General features: G+C 40.7%; 1 protein-coding gene across 1 annotated transcript in view; it reads right to left on the reverse strand.

Moving 5' to 3' along the window:
- Window positions 1–14,787, reverse strand: part of LOC139723973 (N-chimaerin-like) — a 38,335-nt gene extending 23,548 nt beyond the window's left edge. Inside the window, exons 1-3 of the mRNA XM_071635176.1 lie at window positions 13,689–14,787; window positions 9,034–9,121; window positions 3,045–3,161 (exon numbers count right to left, since the gene is read on the reverse strand). Of these exons, the coding sequence (XP_071491277.1) occupies window positions 3,045–3,161; window positions 9,034–9,121; window positions 13,689–14,787 (1,304 nt within the window). The remainder of the gene's footprint in view (window positions 1–3,044; window positions 3,162–9,033; window positions 9,122–13,688) is intronic.
- Between the last annotated feature and the right edge of the window lie 515 nt (window positions 14,788–15,302).

Below are 15,302 nucleotides of genomic sequence, written 5' to 3' on the forward strand. Positions count from 1 at the left end.
AGTGCACTCGAGGGTATTTACAATTGTGAAACATGCACGAGGTGAAGCCGAGTGCATGTTGCACTACATTGTAAATACCCGAGAGTGAGCTATACGCCTCCACTAACACCACGAAATAATCCTGTGCATCATTTGTTTTATAAAATGTGTTATAGAAAATTCGAAAACTAACAGCATTTTTCAGCGTTTTTCACGTACCTTTGTGGGTCAAGACGTCCGAAGATGTTCGTCCCAAACATTTACGCACGTCGCACTCGGAAATCGCGCACATATAAGTATGATGGGGGGTTGGGTTTCCGGACACTTAAGTTCCCCGCATGAAAACTTACTTATTTTACATAGAATATGCACCCTTTACCTTAAAGACTTGATATAGACTCCTCATATTGGCCTACTAGACAACATACTCTGAAAACGGCGTGAGAATTAACCTGCTAAATCGTTGGATTTGCCCTTCAAAGTGACTCCATGTACGCGTCCGGTCCCACAACGCTTGGTCTACTGTACACTGTACGTATGATACGTACGCCACACATGTTATGCACAAGGGACACATGTTATGCACAAGGGAAGAAAGGCCGGCCGGCCGGCAGTCCGAACTAGAAGTTGTTTACAGGATCGACAGCGCGTATGTGTATGCATGCAATTCAAAGGAGCCGCCGCGCGCACAGACGATCGGCAATAGGATTTAACACGCAGTGCAATGGGACTGAGTAACCAAAGCACATGTGACTCATTTCAGCGCTTCCTATTGGCTACATTCTTGAACCCATTTTATAAATGATAATAATCATATTGGAAGGCTTAAATTCATGGAATGCCAGGGAATATTGCACTTGTTAGGGCCAATACTGCATTCATCTTCAATTCGTGCAATATTGGTCCTAACTCGTGCAGTATACCCTGGTATCCCATTCATAGCAATCCAAAATAATACAAATATCTAATCTTCCAATGGTGATGATGATGGTAATAGTGACGCTGATAATGATAACGGGAAGAATGAGAAGAAGAAAAGAAAAAGAGGAACACCCTGTCGTTGTTACTACAGGTACATTCTTTCAGACATCTGTGCCAAGAGACTGGTTCTGTAATGTATTCAGATTTTATGCATACCTTGTTCACAAAAGTTGCCCTTAACCACCACAAAGCTTGCCAGAGGCTTGCCCGACCTAGCAACAACTGAGTGAACTCCCATCTATGGAACTTAGTGGGAGGGAGCAGGTGAATGAAATGCTTTGTTACTAGATAGGCTGTAGGAGAAGAAACATCCATAATGTGCAATACATTACAGAAAAGGTCTGTTGGTGAAGAAAACACTCCAGCTGACACTTGAATCAGCAAATAAAGCGGAGAAAGCATTCATCATTATCTGCTGGAAGAGTGGTACATCAAAAGTTTTACATATGTTGCAGATATGAGGTGCCTTAGGCTGCGTTCACATAGAAGTATTCGGTATTCGGTATTCGGTATTCGCTATTCGCTATTCGCTATTCGAGCACCGAATACACCATCACCCGCACCGTCAACTCACCATCCCATGTAGTGAGGATTTCTTCCTCCTACATCGCAGCAAATCTTATTAACAATTTCTAAACTGCATCAGAATGTCAGTCTACATGCTTATTTTTGATAACGGGCAAATCCAGACCAAAATTGTCATTATTTCATAAACGAGGGACGGTATACGCTGCAAGAAAATCGAACAAGCTCGATTCCCACTTTGCTATACTTTTCGCAGGTATTCGGTACTTTCGAATAGTGCCCTCCTATGTGAACCGGTGTGAGGAAATCCTATCGTTCGATTCAAGCTATTCGCGTGCCCTCGAAAAACGAGCCCGAATACCCGAACAGTATACTTCTATGTGAACGCAGCCTTATGGGTGGATCAGTTTCTAGACTGCATGCAGGTAACCACTTCAGTACTTGCACTTTGAAGGGAATTTCAAGATCAACTCTCCCCTCGGACTCATACATATAAGGATATCTTTTATTAGACACCTGTCACCGTTGAGACGACATAATTTCTTATGAAATCGTTTTCAGCTGCAGCTGAGCCACAAACAAGGTGGGAAGCATCTTCTCCCGATTCCTCAAACGGTGCGACGCAATGCTCACAAGACGCGGACAACCGCCGCACATCGGTTTTCAATATACGGCGGCCGCGCATCTGGAGTAGCGACAGATGTCGGACACATTGCAGCCAGGGGAAGATAACGCACACTCACACCCACGGTTCCTATTAGACCACCTTGCGTACAAATTGACATTGGTCCCCCGTGTATTAACGTTCCACCAATTTGTGAATGGAGTCACACTTCGTTAGGGCAAAAGAGGATGAAGAGATTATTGGTGATTACGACGATCGCTGCATTTACAACAGATAGCGGTGCTCATCACAATGTTTTCGTCCACGATGAATCTGGCACCCCGCCAAAATGTATTGGACAAGATGTATTGGACAATGTTGCCAATTCTGAGAAAAGAAAGGAATACCTGTTTGATCTTCTTTGAAAAGAAAACAGTCTACCCAGTGACTGCTTAAAGCATGCTCGCAATCATACCAAAAGCATCATCTGTACAATGGAGCTCAAAGTGAGAACTTATTTAGCACAATAGTAGATACTTAGTAGGTTCTTTATGCCATGTTGTAAGGGTAATGCTTACCGAACAAAGTATACACCCTTCTATCTGATGCAAATGAAAGATGTCACACATTTACAAAAGCATTAAAGGAAATCTAAGAGATACTCTTCTGGAATTGTTTCTTTTTTCCTGTGAGTCATAGCCACTTTTTCATAACAATACCCATTTTTCTGTAATTCAACACATCACTAAATGCTGAATTTGAAGAGATTGCATGAAAACTGCGAGATTTTGCTAATTGCGGTTCACCAGCTTTAAGTGATGGGAAAGGATTGTTGATATAGTTCTTCCTGTGTGAGCTTTAATAAGGGAAACAAACACTGATGAAAGAGAAAGAAAGAGGACATGACAAGGGCCGGAAGACAGGACATGGGAGGGGCAAGGGTGTTTGCTGTTACCTCAGCCCGAGGGTGTAGCTTCCGCGAGCCCGCTGACTCTCCCTGACTAAGTAGCTGCCTTCCCCTCCGTTGGTGAGCAGGCGGTCGGCTTCCTCGCGCGAGATCGCCCCGTGGAACCTGTTGGGGAAGAAGAGGGAATCATCGCCAAGGTTACGGAGGACAGTAAAGCATGGCTGGTCTCCATCATGGATTTGGAGATTAGGGGCGAGGAAGTAATAGATTTTGGAATGTGGTCAGCTGCTAATTAGCCGGTAAATCATAGGATTTAGCTCAGATGTATGGAATAACAGGCTTATTTGATTGCAAAGAAATTAAAACCCTGCGGCGGCTTATTAGCGACAGGATTCCAACCTGTTCCACCTTAGTTCAAAGAATAATTGCAGGAATAGGACAAAGTGGTAAAGGAGGAAGAAACCAATATGGCACAGACTTTTACAGTAGGTTACAGGTATATTGAATGGCTCAATGATATCATTTGAATGTGGGATTTGCTTTCTTTTATGAGATTCACACAAACAGTGATTTTTTTTTTCAAAGTATTGGACGAAGATGTGCAAGAACTTTGGTCAGTAAAAATGGCAACTGGCCATGCAAGTATCAATAGCAAATAACAATAATAATCACATAAAATGTTGCTCCTAGTAACGCAGAGGATGTTGTCTACTTAGTATTGCTTTTCTTTCTTTAAGGTTTAACAAAAAGTATTTTTTACCCGTTCCTTGTTTACCAGTATGACCTTGCTTGAAATGTCAAACATTGTAACTTTTACACTCAAAGCAAAGTGATACTAAAAATACTCAGATCAGCTAAAATAAATTAAAATCAGGTTGATCCCTTCAGGTAACATCACTAAATGACAATACAACAATGATCACAGAGAAAACATTGGTGGAATAATGTCTGGAGAATGAAAGCGACACACAACTAAGGTAAAGTTTCTATTGCTGTAAAGCAAGATATTTTCGTGGCATGGAATTAATGCATACATGTATAGTGTAGACAAGAACTTTTGTGTGCATTTTAATTTCACAAATCTTGGCTCTTGTGAAATTTGCAAAATTAAAATGCATGCAAGCATTCGTGATCTTCAACAAATGTGCAAGAATTATTTGGTTTTTGATGGCATACCCCACCTTAAAGACCCAATAGCTTGGAGAGAGAAGGGTGACCCAATTGAATTGATCTTCATTTTACTGGGCATCAGGTACATTTGAAAAACCACGACTAGCACAGGCCTGCTAGAATACAATTACGTGTTGGCCAATTATGTGCATTGAAGTGTACGCTCATCACTAAATGTTCAACTCAAGTCGAGATTCTTTGGCCCTCTGTGCACTTACAATACATACAGATCAGTGAATAAGCTGTACACAATTTGTCAGAAGGATTCTTGAATTCGTCCAAGTCGGGACTGCAGTCTTCCCTTTACGTGTTATCCCAATGCTACCAAGTCTTTAATGGCGTATTTCCTTTCCGCCATATTCTCTTTAACCTCTATCCATTCTTCAAGCATTATGGGGTAATGACATTGATTGAGGTAGTGCGGTCTCTGGTACAATGACAATTACGTCCTTGTTTGCTCACCTAATAACCAGTAACCTCCACAACCACAGGTAATTAGTGGGGGGAAAGGCAACTATTTGCTGTAATTAGTTTATATTAATGCTTGCCCAATTCAGCATGTAATAGCTTTCACCTGGTATGAACTCACTCTTTGTGGTGTTTGGACCCTCATTTTAACTGTATTCCTAACACTATTTAAGAAACACTCTATCTTGAAAGAATTTTCAAGATTTAAATTTCAATCTTAGTTTCATTGAATTTTTAATTTTAGTTTTATAGAATTGAGAGCATTCTAATTTTACCAATTTACCAACTACATCCATGTCTATATTAAACTATGATCTTTAAACCACCAGAACAAAGAGACAGAGCATTCACAGCACAAAAAACAATGCAAAAACAAAAACAAATCAAAACAGAAAAAACAACAACAACAACAATCCAAATAAAAGCATCATCATGGTTTGTTTTGATTTTGTTTTGTTTTTCTGACGAAACTACAATCTACAGGCTGCATATGACTTCAGTTTAAATTTTGCTATCTTTATCATATAATTTGCGCACAGATGTAAATATTTGAAATATTTTGTATTCACATAATTATATTGTGTTTATGATTGTATTTGAGTGTTGTTAAAAAAAAATCGAAAAAATAAATGAAATGAAATGAAGTATAGTGGGACCAAGACTGAAAACCAAACATACTTCATAGGTGATTCATCATTGAACAGAATTATTTCTATTCAAATCAGAAATGATGTTCCAAAAGAATGAGGCAACTCATGTTTACACTGTAACTTATTAAGTGTTCCTGAGGTGACTACAACTCATATTATTTCACTAGTACTTGGTCAATCATTTACCCTCTGCTATCAACCTCAACCTTGACTATAAAAAAACAAAATAGCATGTGAAATAATGCCAAGACTCATAATGTGGGATTGTGAATCAAAATGGATTTGGAGGATTGTGTAATCCCTCTTTATTTGGGATTTCATTTCAGGAATTCTGCAGAGGCCAGTGGAGGAAGGTATGACAGTGGCTGGTGGCTGGCACTGATTGGCAAGCAAAGGATGATGAGGGTTAAAAGTGCAAAAGCAGATAAATTGGAAGGTGACCCAAGAGTGCCTTCAGAGTTTAGATTAATCCGTCATAGGCTGCATTTATCATATTTCCCATGTTTGAAACATGTTTCAATACCCACTATCTTAACACGTTTGCCAAAGGCCTTTTCGATTGCGTTTCTCGAGTTGTTGCATTTATCATCTTAAAGCCCCCGTTCCACTATGCCGTTCTCGCTACGATTTGACAATTTTCTCAGGTCGGGAAGGATCGGGTAAAACCTGAGCCGATCTGGACACAGTACGATGTTAGAACGCTCTAAGTACGCTGCAGTTACGACTACCAAGTGCTTGCTACGCTCTTACTACGATGATCGGGAATTAGACATTGCGATCTCTGCCGCTGCCGGTACGCTTTAGAACGATGTAGCTACGCTGTTAGTGCGATGTTGCCGATGTTATCCGATCAATGCACGCTGTATCTACGCTCTGAACGATCTATACGATCTTATCACGCTGTTACCCCGTTCAGAGAGCTGAAAAGTGCCCGATGTGCCCCGATGTACCCCGATTCGACGGTGGGTCTGCAGTCAGTCAACTTATTAGCATGCAGAACCGAAGAAATATACTGTGGACCTCGAAGATTCATTCTTCTTTTTTTACTTTTGATTTTCAAAGTTGTTGTTGCTTCGTTATTCTCACTACTCTTTCTTCATCAGCGAGCCCGTGCTTCTGTGCCTCCAGTGCCCTGGTTATGACCCACCATTTCCCTCTCCTCTCCCCTCCTCCTCCCCCCCCCCCCCCCCCCCTTGTCCACCTCGGACTTACGACCTTCTTCACTACTATATCTTTCTATCCTCTCATCAATTTTTTCCTTACAAGAGAGCCGCCATGTGTTTGTTAATGTGCGTACGTATATGTGCATGTATGTGTGTATTACTCTGTCTGTCTTTTTTTTTTGCTACCGCTTAGGGAAATTTGTTGTTGTTGTTTTTTGCAATTATATATTTTTCTCTATGAGGGGACTGCATTCTAATACTACAAGCTCTGATGCTTTTTAGCAGTCCCCTCCATTTCCAGCAATATTTTGTATGCATTTACCACAGTGACGTAACTGTTATTTGTATCTCTGTTGATGATTTGCCTGTATCTCTTTTACAATGTTATTCTGTTCATCGCATTGTGGTACTGATTTCATGACGTCTGTGTATATGAGCGTTTCTTTGTATTTTTTATTATTTGTTTGTTGGAAGTGAAATAAATCAACTTGAACTTGAACTTGAAGAGCCTCCTCAACTCACGGTTCTTTTGCAGCAATGCATTGTATAAACAAAGACGTGCTGATTTTTCAAAGGATTTTTCTTGATGTCCTTGCTTTTATAGTCCGTCTTCCTCCAGTTGTAGATGATTTCATATTCTTCAAAATTCTGCTATGTCCTCTTCCTCCTCTTTCAGCATCACGTGTAGTCTCTCTTTCTTCGCCTTTTGGGTAGCTGCTTCGCTGCTTTCTTCTCTTCTTTTTCTTCATCTCTTCTTCTTCTTCGAAAATTACAGCTAAAATTACTTCCCGTTCTTGTGCCGATGTTACTACGCTCAGAACGCCGTCATTACGCTCTCCCCGCTGCGTTTACGCTGTCACTACGCTCTCCCCGCTTGCCGTACGATTAAAAATATGTCAATTTTGATCGGGGAGATCGGGAAGAAATTTTGAACCGGTTCAAAATTTCTTCCCGATCTGAAAAACTGCCCGCTCCAACCCCGACCTCTACACGCTGCTGCTACGATGCTTCCGATCCCCGTACGCTTTTGCCGCTCTCTCCCGATCTGCTAGATCGGGACAGATCGGGGTCCAAATCGTGATAGTGGAACGGGGGCTTTATTGGAGTCAAGAGGGAGGCCTTTTTACTGTGCAGCTCCATAGTGCAGTTTGACCTAAGGAGCGGAGATGTGTAGTTGGCAGTGGTTGGCGTGGGCAGGACCAAGCTATAGAGGTGTTTCAAAATGAATTTGCATTTATCTTCTCCACAGAAATGTGTTTTTGGCTCAAATGCATCTGAGATCACACTTTTTTTCAGCATTTCAGAAAGACGTTTCTAACTCCATAATCAAAACAACTGTGCGTTTATCATCTGCCCAAATCTTCCTGAAAGTTGTTATGCCAGAAGTGAGTTGATTAACGCACCCTCAGTATGATTAAACCCCACAATGCCATCATATTGCCGCATGGTGAGATAATAATTTCACATAGAATCAACGATGTATGCAATGAGAATACTGTTATTGTTAAAGATTCAACAATTCGCGGGTGGTGATGTTGTCTTAGAGAGCGGACGCTCCGGGGTAAGGGGGGCAGAAGGGTGTGATTCCTCAACAAGTTTGGTGGAAATTACCCCCTTCTGGTCACTAAGTGGCTCTTGTCGAGCGGATATTGGGGGAGGAAATGGACCACTGACTGTTGGGCGGCAGTTTATGACTTCTCATAAAATACAAAATTATATTCCATCCATTACTTGAAGCTTGTGTGAAACACAGAGAGAGAAAGAGATGAAGACACACACACACACACACACACACACACACATAAAACAGCATGTATGCCACTTAATTATCACAAATGTTCAGTGTCTTTAGTGCTGGTATGATACACTTACCAAATAGACAAAACATTTCCTGTGGTACCAACAGCACCCTAACTGCTAATTTAGAATGAGCACTTTGTGATGTTTGTTTATTTGTTTGTTTGTTTGGTTTTGGGGGAGGAAGAATTTCTTGAAGTACAAGATATTATCCATCATTCACATGCTCTCATCACACCCAGTGCACTCAAAATCATAAAGATTGAGATGGCATACTAATGTTTGGATATCAATTCACATACTATTATTTGACATAACTTGATGGAATAAAAATCATGATGTATAAAATGGATTCCTTACCCCACTAAACAACCACATGTGTATTTGGATAAAGTCCTTAAAAAAGTTCATGAACACATTTCAGTACAGTGGTATATAGAGCTATTACTTGTGATAAAAAAAGATGGAAATTGTATAGTTTGCAGCGTTCATCAAATCTCCACTTTTCCTAAACAAACATCATTGCACTCTTGATAACATATCAGGGCAATTACCCCCCCCCCCCCCAAAAAAAAAATAAATAAAAAATACTGGTTAGTGATAACGTTAGAGTAAAGATCAGAGTTAGGGTTAGGTTTAGGGTTAGAGTTTGGGATAGGGTTAGGATTAGGGTTAGGATTAGGTTCAGGATTAGGTTCAGGATTAGGATGAGGGTTAGGGTCAGGGGAAGGGTGTGGGGTAATTGCCCAGGGGGTAACTGCCCTAGAACCCTTGATATCAAACACTTACTCTTTTCCATAGTGAGGTGGGCCATAGACCGGAAGAGTTATGCATGGAATCAGCTTCGGCTTGGGAGCTTCCAGCTGAAGATGGTATACTGTCAAAGGGTGAAACAGAGAGAAGAAAAATGGAAGAAATAAAATACTGTTACCATTCATAACATCAGACAAGTGCATTTGTACCAGTGCAACATGTCTTATAATGTTTGGTCTGTTTCTTTTTTCCGCCACATCGAAAGGACACACAAAAATAATGGTGGTATATAGCCTGTAATTGTAAGCCCAACCAACTTGTGCGATTAGAACCTGGAATGGGGGGGGGGGGGGTTCGAGCAAAATAATCTGGAATGGACTGAGGTAATACAGCGTAAGTGTCAAAGTAGCAGAAGTTATTACTTTGCTTTTTCCACTAAAATAAAAAGTTTCTACAATATTTTGACAAAACAGACTGTTCAAAACTTCCACAATTACTGCTTTGAGATTGTGCCTTTTTTCCCAAAATTTGTTGTAAATGGGAAAATACACATTTACGGAATTTCATTGCATCCATCAATTTTTGCCCACATAGTATAAAAGAAATACCTCATAAATTTCTATTTCACAGACAAAAAGAAAAAGTAGTTCTTGTCCTCATATGTGAACTTTGCATGCCATTGAGGATTATAGTGCATGCAAATAAGGCACTTAAGGAGTTAACTTGCTAATTCCTGAAGCTGAAGGGCTAGAGTTCAAAGAACTTGGGAGTACCAACTCCTCGGATGTTTAGCCATAACAGTTAACTGTTACTACAAGCCTCCAGGGAAACTCAAACTTATCATCCAACGAGGGTAACCCTCCGCCTATTAATCTGGCGCTACCACGGGGGCTCGTCGGCCGCGCACTCGTTACGACCGAGCGGCAAAGAAAAATACCCGCCGAGGATGTGGCGTAATTGGGGGTGCCGTTCCGCGCAGCGGCGCGGGGCCACGGCGTCACAACAGGAACGTTGGCGAGAGAAAGAAAACAGTTCAAGCCGTATCAATAAATGCTTGCCGTATATGATTACTTCTCCAAGCTGTGTCAGATAGTAAAACGATGTGGTGATGACAGCACTACTCCTCATAACCTACAGGGTGTAGGATTAGGTAACCCAAGACTAAAGGCACCCAAAGAGAGACACATGCTCCACCGGTTCATGAAGTTCATGAAGATGGAAAATATATTTTCTCACTGTGACAATGAGAGCTTTGCAATTTTACTATCAGCTGCAAGAGAATGAGGCATTTCTACTTTACTCATTCTGAAACTATCAAATGATAATGATCATTGAATTCTATCAATCATACATAAGATTAATTTGGAACATTTGTGGAGAACAGAATTGTGCATCATCCACCAAAAACAAGTGAAGGAAGCATTATTTCATCTTTTCACCTGTGGAATCTTATTTTGTTATTCTTTGAAAGAGAGAAGGGTTTCACGTTGGTCTGTGTCATTGTAATGATAATCCATTGTGGATCAAATTCATTATAATTTCTTGTGTTCCGAATAACCATACTATTTAACCGGCTTGAATAGTATACCAAACCTTTCATTCTTTAGTCTAAATACTTTAACCTATGTTTGCTGTTTATCAATTTTTGATAATGATAGTTATGATGAGCAATGTTCATAAGTTATGCAGCAGACAAATGAATAATGATAAATGATACATTGGAAAAAAATATTCATATCTGCAAAATGTATCACTTTCAGCCACATTTATGAAAGATAAATACATGACACTAACTTGATAGCAATTAATATGTAACCAACATAATATTCCTTTGATTCTTAATATCAAAAAAAGAACTAACTGTGTAATAATTCATCTTTATGAATATCATTGTGATGTGGTAAAGTGTTTTACTAGAATCAATCTAGCATTGTCCAGTTTACTTATATAATGTTGGAAATTCAAGTGTATCATTTTCAGTTTACAGAATCAGTCATTTTCATCTCTTTAACCCATTGAGGACGGACTGATTTTGCTTCAACACGCATTTTCCATACACACTTGCCCGAGTATACTCGGGACTCGTCCTCAACGGGTTAAGAAATATCAATTTTCCATCAAATAATCATAACTATGGACTTATCAGTTAGATTTGAAGTCCTATCAAAGGGGGAAAAATCCTAAGATACTACAAAACTACAAGTGCATGAAAGCAGCATGACAAGAGCCTCAAATCAGTAAAGAATATCATATTCTGATAAAACACTGACCATAACATATCACAGATATTTCAATTCATTATAAACCCTCCATGACAGTACAAATGTATCTTTGTTCAGTATAAATGCACGATATCTATGATACTGTCTCCTGTTGTTTTGACTTTGGGAATCAAACAAAATAATTTGTTAATATGCTGCTTCAAACCTTTCATGTCATTAAAGCAACTTTCTCTCTGAGGAAAAGCTCCTTTTTTTCTGTCCTGTACTATTAAAAACAGGGGCATATCAATGAGGAAACAGCCTCGAGAAGTTGATTCTGGATTAGAGTGGTCGGTGCACTGCAAGCACGGCATCATGGAACAGCTGCTGAGTTTCAAAAGTGATACTGATTCTGAACTACTGTGATTCTATGACAGTAATACCCCCTTTTCATCTGGTTTACACGAATTCTCACAACAAAGACTGCATCACTAAATCTTTTACTACATGTAGAAAACTGTTGATCTACCCAAGTGGGCATTCCCAAGAGTGACAGGTTTAAATCTGTTTAACCCTCCACCAACTGTTACTTATACAATACTACTGACATCCTAAGAAAATGTGGTTGCTAGTGGCAATGATTGACTTAAATGAAACTAATACCCCTGTGGGCAGGAGGCAGTAGGAGTAAGGGGGCAGCCGTATCATCCTCCCCTAATCTGAAGGGAGCCAAGCGAGTGGCAGACCTGTCAGCACCCTCCTTCCATCCATGGCTGCCTAGAGAGCTGGCCCAGCCAAAAGGGGTGCATTTCTTTACCCCTGTAGCTTCTCTATCTCTCTCCCTGCCCCTTTCTCTCCCACTCCTATCCATGCACGCTTCCAGTCAGCTAGGGCCTCAGCCACCGGGCAAGCCGGATTAATGCCTGCCGATATCTTTCCCCGACACTCCCGCGAGGAAAGGACTCGTCTTTCCATGCTGAACGGCAAAATGACATCACCCAGTGCATCTGAGTGCACCTAAAGCTCTCGCCCAAAGATCAAGAGGGGATGAAGCTGTAAACGGGCTTGAAAACATTCCACATCTTACTAAGATTGACCTGTCCTTGTCGCAGAATATCAATCCCTCCAGAAAGCAACATGCAAATTCTTCCTGTACAACCAAGTTTTTCTTGCACTCACACAGATAAAATGACTTAATTTCACATAAATGCACAATACTGAGCTTTTGCATCCATTCACTCCTGACTGGTGCATTACTTTTAGGCACATTGCTGGAAAAAAAAATCACAAAACTTGACTAAGAAATCCATAATATTGCACTTTGTTGGCAAATATTGTAAAGATGCAGCTTTAGATAAAGGGACTTTTACAGAACTGTACACAACATTAGACACATGTCGATGTAGAATATGAGCAAATCACACTTAAAACACAAACTGCATTCATTCTTCAAGTATATCAGACAAAGGTATTTAGATACACACTGTACCATGGAATATCTAATAAGAGGTATCATGTCTTTCTCTTCACATTTAAACTGAAAAGTTTGACACTGTAGAAAAGTCACCAAAACTAAGTAGAAACTGAATAGAATAGAATATTGCCCTGTTCTCTACATGAAAGAACTTCAACAAGAACAATCTGCTCTGAATTAGATCAACAAATACTGCTACTGTTAAATAATATCAGCTCAGACTGTAGAAATATCGACATTTTTTTTTTTCAAAAAGTGTTCCTTTCTGGAAATCACTTCAAAGATTTTAAGGAAAATTTCGTATGCTATTCAGTACCCACGGAACATTTTCTTGAGATAGTGGATTATGTTTACAAGCCTAAATGTTGTTTCCTCTGAGATATCATCAGAAATCATAAAGAGGTAAGTGGCTTTCCACCACTAATGCAAGTTTTTTTTTTTTTTAATAGAATGCTTCTCTCAAAACAATATTGAAACATCATAATAAGTACAGTGAAATGAGAATACATTGTAGTAAGCCAATTTCCATTGCTACAGCATGATTTCTTTTTAAGAAACATGGAATGCTTCTCTCAAAGCAATATTGAAACATGATCATCAATAAGTATAGTAAAAGGAATAAAGTAACACTTTCAGGGCAAAGATAATAAACACTTAATGTGCCTTCCTTGTGCTAGATGAAGATATTCTGTTATAAACTACTAACACAGTCAAGACTGAAATGATAGAGTGAAGTATCATTTCATTTAATATGATAGAAGTGTGAGGAATAGTCACACATTCAACATTGTATTTCTGTTTCATTGACATTTTCAAAAAGAAACTAAAAATATTTCTATTTCTAAAACAGAACTGATGATTATGTATAGTTGCTTATTTGTATGCGTAGTTGATTTACGTGTTTGTTTGTTTCGATAATTGTAAAGTGCTTCGAAACATGTTTGTATGAAGCGCTATATAAATATTTCATATTATTATTATTATTTACAGTCAAAAAGGTCATGCATCAAGCTTACATTTCTGCTTCAATTGGTTCCTCTTCTCAGTCATTGACAGGAAATCCTTGACTTCTTGCAAGTAACTGAGGGTGTTACTACGGAAACGGGGCACATTGGTATCAAAGTCCTCCACCGGTGGAGGTGCGCTGTAGGCCGGACTTGGCGGCTGGTAGAAGGGCGGTGGGCTCGATGGAGGCTCATAGGAAGGTGGGTCAATCAGGAGCTGGGACACCCTCGGCTGAGTGTTGATCATACTCCAGAGAGGGGGTGGCGGGATAAAGGGCACCTGTGGAGCAAAGGTGTTCAGGCTCTCGTAGAGCTTGGCTTTCTCTGAGTCCAGCGGGATGATGAGAGGTCCATCGTGGTCATCCTCATGGTCAAATGGAAGCTTTTCCTTCTCTGGCTCCTCCTGGAGGATGTACGGCGAGTTATCGAGGAAAGATGTCTCAATCATGACCGGTCTTGGGGGATTTTTCCTCTGGGGGGCTACGGGTCGATCCTGGTTGGGATTTGGGTTCTTCTGCAGGGAAGCGGCAGTTTTGTTTTGATAGCGCAGTGGACGCTGCGACCGGGTGATGTCCAGCAGGTCAGTAAATTTGAACGTGGGTGGTGTGATCACTGGTGGCTTTACTTCAGAAGATGTGAGCTCAATAGCTGCAATTTTTTCTTCCCAGTCCTCCTTCTCTGACTGGTTTTCCAGGACTCTGTTGTCGATCTGTCTGTTGCATGGCAACCTGCATCTATTCAAATCAGTCTGCTCGCACTCTCTGTTCTTTCCTGCATTTACATTTGCATCCACCCTCTGCACTTCAATTGGCTTGTTCTCCTTTGAATCCGAGAAGCCAGAAGGTGGTTTGACCTCTGTTTGTGTCAGCTCTGGCAAGTAAGATTGTTGAGACAAAAAGGCAAGGATGTCCCCAAAGTCGGCAACTTTTGGGAAATACTTTGGCAGCGCCTCGCCCGAGGGTTTGAGGGGCTGGTCACGCCTGGACAATAACTTAATACCCTGACAAGCAGGTAATGAATTTGCAACATCCTTCTTATTACTAGCGTCACCACTCGTGAGCTGCCGCTGTGACCGCAGGGTCGCGATCGACACGCACGTCGGATGAACCATCTCGGCTTCACCTCGCGGTACGGCCACTGATCAAGCACCGAGGGATGAATCGGTGATGGCTGATCTAATTTGCCCGGTGCTCCAACTGCTAGAAGCTCGACAAGGGGAGAGTTGAGAATGGCAATGACATACTCTGCATCAGCTGGGGTGCGATCGTTGCTCCAATGCCAGCAGCGACCAGCAGTCATGGGGTTCTACCAGCAGTCCCTCCTTTTTTCTTTTTGTGCGACTCTTGGTAGGGATTGCCTCCACTGCAGTCTACACCATTAGTTTAGTTCTCTTAGCCACAGTGCTGAATGCAAAAGCATCTGCACAAAATATTGCACAAAGTCTGCAATTTCTTGTGCGTGCATCAACCACATAGATTCACACTATTCCATGTAATTTCGTAAATTCCAGCCTGGACCAACCTCTGCCACACAGCAGACCAAACAAATGAACTGCCAAAAGTTTGATAATTAGTTCTTATACGTAGCAAGTCTGCTAATCAAGACTATAGTGCCACTTAGCAGTTA

This window comes from Diadema antillarum, unplaced genomic scaffold (assembly GCF_040938485.1).
Source record: "Diadema antillarum isolate AM-2024a unplaced genomic scaffold, OU_Dant_1.0 scf00000015, whole genome shotgun sequence".
NCBI classification, from domain to species: Eukaryota; Metazoa; Echinodermata; class Echinoidea; order Diadematoida; family Diadematidae; genus Diadema; species Diadema antillarum.